The sequence below is a fragment of the Aedes aegypti genome, chromosome 2, assembly GCF_002204515.2.
Source record: "Aedes aegypti strain LVP_AGWG chromosome 2, AaegL5.0 Primary Assembly, whole genome shotgun sequence".
In the NCBI taxonomy this organism is placed as follows: domain Eukaryota; kingdom Metazoa; phylum Arthropoda; class Insecta; order Diptera; family Culicidae; genus Aedes; species Aedes aegypti.
Genome location: NC_035108.1, coordinates 183,072,105 through 183,080,995, shown reverse-complemented (window position 1 = coordinate 183,080,995; position 8,891 = coordinate 183,072,105). Strand labels below are relative to the sequence as shown.

At 37.3% G+C, this 8,891-nt stretch overlaps 1 protein-coding gene across 1 annotated transcript; it reads left to right on the top strand.

The window, feature by feature from the left end:
- Positions 1-2,494: 2,494 nt before the first annotated feature.
- On the top strand, positions 2,495-5,894 carry LOC5573298 (UDP-glucuronosyltransferase 2A3). Its single transcript, XM_001654464.2, has 4 exons — positions 2,495-3,085; positions 3,144-3,730; positions 4,774-5,216; positions 5,275-5,894. The coding sequence occupies exons 1-4, from the start codon at positions 2,839-2,841 to the stop codon at positions 5,570-5,572; spliced, it is 1,575 nt and encodes a 524-aa protein (XP_001654514.2). The 5' UTR covers positions 2,495-2,838; the 3' UTR covers positions 5,573-5,894.
- Positions 5,895-8,891: the final 2,997 nt, after the last annotated feature.

Genomic DNA, 8,891 nt, shown 5'->3' with positions numbered 1-8,891 from the left:
GGAAGTCGCGCCTACTATGGGCTCCAGAAGAAACTGCGGTCGAGAAGAATTCACCTCCGCACCGAATATACCATGTACAAAACGCTAATAACGCCGGTGGTCCGCTATGGACATGAAGCATGGACCATGCTGGTAGAGGACCTGCAAGCACTTGGAGTGTTCGAACGAAGCGTGCTTAGGACCATCTTTGGCGGAGTGCAGGAGAACCGTGTGTGGCGGAAAATGAACCACGAGCTCACAAGGCTCTACGGCAAACCCAGTATCCAGAGAGTGACGAAATCCAGAAGGGTGCTCTGGGCAGAGCATGTTGCAAGACTACCGGACAACAATCCTGCAAAGATGGTTTTCGCGTTGAATCGCGTGGAATTAAATTCTACAACTTTGCTGAAGGCAGCACGCCATTAACTTTAAAACTTTGCGAATTACGAGTTTCTTAAATGTTTTTAAGTAACTTTTTTAAAATTAGAAAAACTACGTTCTCACAGCTTTTGCAGCAAAATATGCCTACTACATGGTTTTTCGAATGCCGCAAAAAGAAAAATTTTATCGAACCAACTCCATGTGTTAAGGGCATCTAAAGGTTTCATAGTTTTTCGCCTGAATTTACTTATAACTTGAAAATAATAAGAACTACAAACTTGCGATGTTGTTTAAAAATGTGAATAATTACTTCCCCTGCAACTCTTCTGAAGACTACATTCACTGAAAACTGAAAATAAAAAAGTTAGACCAAAATAACTGATTTTTCGGGTTTACCCTAAGTTAAACTTTCAAAATCAATTTACTTAGCTCAAATGAAGATTTAGATCAAAACTGTCTTCAAAAAAGTTGTTCAAAATAATATTTCCTAAAAATTTACAGAAGAGCGCAGCCACACATTCCATCAAACAACAAAGTTTGAGTCATAATTTTAACTTAAATAAGGGCCACCCTATTCCACTTTTTTCTAAGAAGATACAACACTCAATTACGAATAACTTCTCTGAAGACATCTGTGGTATCCCTGTCCTATGACAGAGATGGCGAACAAAGGTTCGATCTCACTCAAATCACATGTAATGCGTGTAACGCCATCAAACGATTTAAAACTGAAAATAAACACGTAGATGAAGTCTTTCTACGTTCAGATAGCTAACTATAAACATCTTGAAACATTCAGTATTATTCTCCGAAAGTCTGGTTCCCGATCATTTCAACATCGAACGTCTTAAATCGACGAGAACAGAGAAAACTTCTCTGAAGATATCGAACGTCTTAAATCGACGAGAACAGAGAAAACACTGCTAAAATGTCGATTCAGACCATTGTGAATTGGTACTATAATAAATAATTAAAATATAATATCAAAATTCATATTTGTATTTTCAAATTCATTTTTGTACGCTACAAAAGTGATAATATTTATCATAAATGGGTAACAAGATCACATAAAACCAATATATTTTGAATAATGAACTAAGTGGCTTAAGTGTTCATTACTGGGAGATCTCCCCATATACTTTATTGTAAACTTACTTGTAGATCGGGCATTTTTCAGTTCTTAGGGGCTATCCATTAATTACGTAAGACAATTTTCGGCGTTTTTCAACTTCCTTTCTCCCCATGGTAAGATGTTTTGTATGAAAAATAAAAATAAATAGGAGAAGGTATCGACCGTGATTGTTTTTTATTTTATTGTATTATGGCTATAGCGGTCATGCGACTCAAAGCTAAAGGGAGTCTATAGAAGCAAATGATGGAAACGTTGGTAGCAAAGCTCGAAGCTTTGAGCCAACCCTTTTCCAGTAGAGAAACTAGGCAAAATACAGGACGCTTCGATGCTTACTGACTTTAAAATGGCTTGCTCAATTTTCACCACCTAATTATAAATTTTCAATCTTGTCGCTCCCTTGCGACGCCTATGCACCTATTCGTTTCCATCATTTGCTTCTATAGACTCCCTTTAGCTTTGAGTCGCATGACCGCTATAGCCATAATACAATAAAATAAAAAATAAAAATAAATTATATGGCGCGTAAGAAATCTCAGACCAATCCCCCCGCCCCCTAAAACCCTTACATAATTAAAATATAAATGGACCGCCCCTTACTTACCTTCAGAAGCAGAAGGTTTAAACTGCTTGAACAATTCTTCTGTGACCTAATTCTTTTCCGCAGTTTTTAGCTCGCTATTTGACGTTCTTTGTCGGTAGTACCTCAGTTCACCCATTGATTATGTAAAACCCTAAAATCAGATATCTAAAACGATTATTTTAGTTAATTAATTTAGAAATATTATTATTGGTAGTATAATTCTACGGAGCTTAACAATTTATAACAAAAGATCTCACACTTAATTTAGAATGCCGAATCTCGGCTAATTTTAACCGAGATCCGCACAGCCGAGTAGTCGGCAAACAAATTTCCTGGGATCCCAGCAAATAAAAGCCGAGTATCAGTAAATCGTGCATCGTTGCTAAGCAACCGGACGACTTGTTAGCTGAGTCTCGGTTAAAATCGGGAAACCGAGATTCGCACAGCCGAGCTCGTGAAAAAAATCTAAGTGTGTAACAAACCTAATTTAAATGTTCGGATTTGAGTTACTTCTCGAAAATCTTATACCGCATTCAGGAAGGAATTATTAATTCATAAGTGGCAATCTTACCCCGCCTTCCTTTATTAGTTATCACTACTTAACGCGTAGTTATAGCTTCCAAAATTAGTCTATCTGACATCACAAACTTGATTTTTGGAAGCTATATAGCTCAGCTTCGCGCCATCGATCAGAGAGCAAACCTGCTCATCTCAGTTGAACTAGTCTTTTCATCTAGTGCAGACCATAGCTTGTGGTCGCAGCAAGATGGGTATCCTCACGTTTTGTGTGCTGGTGTGTTTGGTGGCGATCAATCCGAATTGTGCACATGCAGCCCGTATTCTCGGTGTATTTCCAACGCCGTCCAAGTCACATTGGTTTCTCGGATCTGCACTAATGAAAGAGCTAGCACTCGACGGACATGATGTCACTGACGTGAGTCCGTTTCACCTGACGAATCCTCCTGAAAACTACCATCATGTGGAAGTCCAGACGGATCATGAATTTTTCGGTCGTAAGTACAAAACAGTACCATGCAGTAAAATATTACTTATCAAATTCGAATATTACAGATGTAATGGAGAAATTCTACAAGGAAGCTGACAACTCTGCATTCCGCAAGCTCGTAAAGTTGTACAATATTGTGAACTTTTTCTCCAACACAACACTGTCATCACCTGAAGTCATGAAACTGCTCCGATCCGACGAGAAGTTCGACTTGATTATCTTAGAAATTTTCCTGGACGATGCGCTTCTTGGTTTTGCGGACCATTACAAGTGCCCCGTTGTCGGCATGACTACGCACGGAACCCTCGAGTGGATCAACACCCTTGTTGGAAATCCGCAGCCACTGTCGTACGTGCCGCATGTGCATATTGGGTTCTCCAATCCAATGAACTTCTGGAAGCGAATGACCAACGTACTGTTTAACCTCCTGGATGACTACCTGATTGCAAACTACTTGTACCCAGCACAGGAGCAGATCTTCAGAACAGCTTTCCCAAACGCTACGCAATCACTGAGCGAACTGAGAAAGAATTCAGTGTCTTTGGTGCTGGTCAACAATCACTTCAGTTTGAGCTATCCAAGACCTTACGTTCCTAACATGATAGAAATCGGCGGTTTTCACGTAAATCGTAAAATCACTCCATTGCCTGAGGTAAGTCAGTTATATTGCTCAGCAGTAACGTGAATACTGCTTTTATTGGACAAACTTAGTCCTTCTGAACTTTTGTTAATGCTAATAACACTGCGGAAAACTTTTTTTGTCTCAAGCACCAAAATTTCGCCATTTACTTAATTTAGGGTTGCTGAAGTCATTGCTGTTTTCAAAAATTTCATAGCGCGTCTAGCTTTTAAGATATTGGCTGTTGAAAATATAGAATTTAGCTATTTCTGTCAACTTGCATGCAAATTTACTAGATTGTATGGTGTTTTATTTCTTTTTATTCTTGATTTGTTAAACAATAGTTATCAACATAGCTCATGATTCTTCTGAAGCTCAAAAGTTATTTTTTAAGATTTAGAAAAGCAATGCATTTTCCATGTAAGATAAACCAAGTATTTTATATGGAGACTGCAAGCGTGTTGAAACAGTTGATTTAATCTAAATTTAATCATGCAATGCAACCCAAATTATATGTTTAGTGAAAGTTGAAGTCGTTTTTCGCATGATTGGTAGATCAGGTAAATAAAAAGTTAGAAAAGTCATAGTTTTAATTTCATGTGAACATCAATAAAACCAGTATTGTATAAAATTTTGGCTACCCGTAGCTCAGCTGGCATCAGATTGACTCTAAATTATCTAGAGACACATGATTTGATCCTTGAGAGACGCAAAAATGTATTTTTGTTGCGATGTGTAACTAACGAACAAAATCATACAAACGCAAATGTAATTATTTGCGTTGACATGACTTGACATATATTCTCAATGCTCGAATTGCCATTTTGTCCCAATATATAAAGCGTGAAAAATTGCATAGTGACTGCAATCCGTTTCAATCATAATTTTAACACGTCGTTTTTCACGTTCCGCAATGATTTTTCGCAGAAGACAAATAGAGTCTCATTTGAATATATTTGAATTTATTTTAACCAGACCATTTCAAAATAAACGTTTTTTTTTATTCAAACAACTATGTTGTCATTGAATATCTAGTAACTAAAATTGAGAACAATTAATATCTTCAAACATTCCAGAACATCAGCCGATTCATCGAAAACTCAACCAACGGAGTTATCTACTTTTCCATGGGATCAAACCTGAAACCATCCCTGATGGGAAAGGATAAATTACAAGCCATACTACAAGCATTCGCCACCGTACGCCAAAGAATTATCTGGAAATACGATGACGACAGCTTGAAATTGGACCAGAGCAAATATCTGATGGCCAAGTGGCTCCCGCAGGATGACATATTGGCCCATCCAAATGTAAAGCTCTTCATAACCCACGGAGGACTTCTCAGCTGCACCGAATCAATCCATCACGGGAAACCAATTGTTGGCATTCCGATTTTTGCCGATCAGCAAATGAATATGGATCAAGCAGAGGAAGCTGGATGGGGTGTCACGGTGAAATTCGAGAAACTTAACAAGGAATCTCTCAGTAAGGCGTTGAACGAAGTGCTCAATAACGATAAGTATGTGATACAATATTCGTTTAATAATTTGTGAACCAACCATAACTCTGCTTTACAGGTACACAAGACAGGTGCAAACGATATCTAAACGCTTGCGTGACCAGCCGCTGCCACCGATGGATATGGCAAAGTTTTGGATCAATTACGTGATTCGACATGACGGTGCAAAACATCTGAAATCACCAGGACAAAGATTCAATTTCATCCAGTTGCATAACATTGACGTTTATTTGATTATATTAGTTATAGTGTCCATTATGATTGTGCTACCTCTCAAGATAGTCAAGAGGGTATATAGTAAAACTAGGAAAAGTAAGCTATTGAATAATAACAAAAGTAAATCAAAACTATCTTAACAAAAAAAAGTTCTCAGTGACTAGTGACAGGTAAGAAAATAATAAATTACTTCATTTGATTCTCAAATCAAGTTCACATTTCGAAAACACTCTATTCTATTATAGCACATTTCGAGCCCAATTATTGCTCACATCTTTGTTTTTGCTTTTTGCATGGAGTCGGCTTACTAGTATAATCAAAGATGACGTGATATAACATTCTGAATTATATATGAAACGAATTACGACAAATTTGCATGACAGGTCGATGAAATATATATATATATATATATTTTTGCAATTCATGATTCCAATATGATGCATTGTTTTTCACTATTTTGAACACCCCAATACGTTTTGGGTCCTCAAAGTATCCTGGGAGGCAAAGTCTGGCATATCGTTTGTTTAATATGCTTACGCGTAGTCTTATCAATCGATTAACAATGGAAAACCCGAAGGAATTCTACGCTTTAGGTTCAAGGAGTTAGAAAACAAAATGTATTTACATATGTTAAATTCTGAAGGCTTCAATTTCTGTGTGTAACGTGTTGTTGGATGGACAGATTGGATTTAATTAATGTCAATCAAAATAAAGATATTTTCTATGTACAAACGGTTCATGCAAGTGTGAAACAGTCCTAGCTTTCCAAATGACTTACGAATTGAATTGGTCTTTTGATTTAAACTAGTTGCTTGGTGAGCTCAGGGGAGGGCGAAAATATATAGAGGTCCAACTTACTTTGGTATTTATAACTTTATTTCTTCGATGTCATAAGAGTGGCGTAAAAAAATAATAAACTGTAATTCAAATAATGCTTACTCACCACTTGTAAAGGGTGTGTGGAATCAAATTGCACCACTTCTTAAGGCCGCACGGGACGTCATCATAATCATCCAATCCATTTGAAGAAGCAAATCTCAAGAACCACTCCATATATCGATGCGAAAAATGTATCACTATGATTCTATATATGTAGTGCACAACCTAATACATTTTCAGCGTCATCGGTTCACTAAAACTCGAGATTTGGTTCCGCAAAGTTTTGATGATAATTGTTAGAGTGAGACAAAAGATAGGGAAAATAACACGGTCTCCCGTGTCCCCTTAATGGCTGTTACTTTTTATCTGTTGGGTGTATTCTATTGGAATTTTGGGTGTAATTTGTTAAATGTGAATTTGTTTACGCTGTGTAAGTTTCCCTAACAGATGTGCAATCATTGTGAAGATGGAGTCGGAAGAACAGCAGCGGTGCAAAGAAATTCTGCGCATAATATCTCGAAAATTTATCTCATCGTGGCATCAACAGAAAGCTGGGAATGGTACATTCTACGGTGTCTCGTGTTTTAAATCGATACCACGAACGTTTGACCATCGATCGGAAAGAAAAAAAAAGTGGAAAAATGGATATCCCTATAGTGTTAAGGATCACAAACGGGTAGTTCAAGCTTTCAAAAGGATACGTATTTCGACATCAACTGTAAAGCCGTCTTCAGTGTCGTGTACTAGACTCGACTTGAAGAAAACTTTAAATTTGAAATTTAAAAGCTGTAAGGTACATCACGGGAACAATTAGTTGGTATCAATATGAAAAGCCATGTATTGCCGTTGCCTTGGTCACTGTAGAGTAGCGTCGTAGGTACCTGTTTGCAAATTTCTAGATTCTCCGTCAGAAGAAGAATTTCCAAGAAGAAGAAAAATTTTGATATCCGCCGTCGTAATTAAATGACCTTCTGAAAAGACATGTTCTGCTACCTTAGATTTGAAATGGTAAGTCATCCCCTTGTCTATCGTCTTCTGAGCTTTTCCTATTTTCGCTATGTGTTCCTTGAATCAAACCTCGAGAGACCGCTTTGACCAGTCGAGAGACCTTGCTGCAGTAATAACAACTGATTTTATAAAAACCAGTCTTGTTCAGTGTGTTTATCGAATCCTTGGTAGAGTAGACTGGCCCAGCTCAGTATGGGAGAAAATTAAAGTTGTATGATTCCACGGGGCACCCCCCAGGATTATTTCTTGGGATTAGAGGAAGTCTTTCTGAAAAATTCAGCTCATTTGGTCGTTCCATGAGCTGGCGCTTTTGAATTGAAGTTAATATGGGATTTTCAGCTCAAACATATGAGCAACAATTGGACCCAGAATGTCAAAAACACTACTTGATATAATAGCGAAGAATATTGTAGAAGATTGTACCACGATCAAAATTAATAAAGTTGGTGTTTTAACTATTTGAAGTATATCATGCAATACTGCTTGTATTTCTTCAACATAGCTTGGAGGTAACCACTAAGCGCATCATAGCCAATGGTAGAGCCATGAATTGTCTTACACTGTTTTACAATCGGACTTCAACGTCTGTTATCTGTGATTTAACTTTCGAATGGTGGATGAAGATTTCGATTTCACAATATGAATAATTTCAAATAAATAGAAATGTGTGGACTTTTCATGATTCTTATTCCGGCGCTTCACAACTTTTGCCTCATATTCCGGACACTTTGATTCGAATTCCGTGCAGCTCATGAAAAACGTAGATAGGAAATTAAAATCATTAATTGAGATCGGCAAACCACTAAAGAGGGGTCCGAGACAGCTGAGCATTATCCATTTTCATAGATATTTATAGAAAATGCTGTCTAAAACGAGCCTCGAAAGTGAGACGTTTTGAACGGAAAAAAATAAAACATTTCGTGTGAAATGTTTCCCATACAGAGTAGAGTGTCCGGAATTTGAAGCTGTCCGTAATATGAATCAAAACGGGAGTTCATACATTTTTTTCCTGCTCTAAAACCCCCCCTTCTTGGTTGCGCCATTGGATATAAAGTACACGCAAACAAATCTTGTTGTATAATCTATCGAATCCATGGTAGAATTAAGAACTCCACCAACGATTTTCAACCGACTACAAAAATCTGTTAAGGTTACACCCACCGTACAACACAGTGTGGTCAAAAGTATGATGCTAAGCTTCTCAAATCTAGAATGTTTCTAGTCAAAAATACTACAACTCTGGTTAAATCAACAGAAGAAATTTTCTTGTGTAGTGATGTTGACTATGTTTTGGTAAAGTTTACAGATTAATGTACTGCCCATAACTGCATATTTGTAACATTCGACAAAAGTAGGCATTGAGTAAATGGGATACCAAGTTTGCATTTTATCGCAGTATGGGAGGAAACTGATATTTCAAAAAATCACTAAGAATTCAAAAGTGCTTATTTGAGGCTGAAATTTTGTACAACTCATATCGCATATAAGGTGCATAGTCAGAAAAAAATTCTGATAGAAATTTCGTTGCTACTGCATTATGAGGCTCATGTAGAATCTCAATGTGACTGTTAT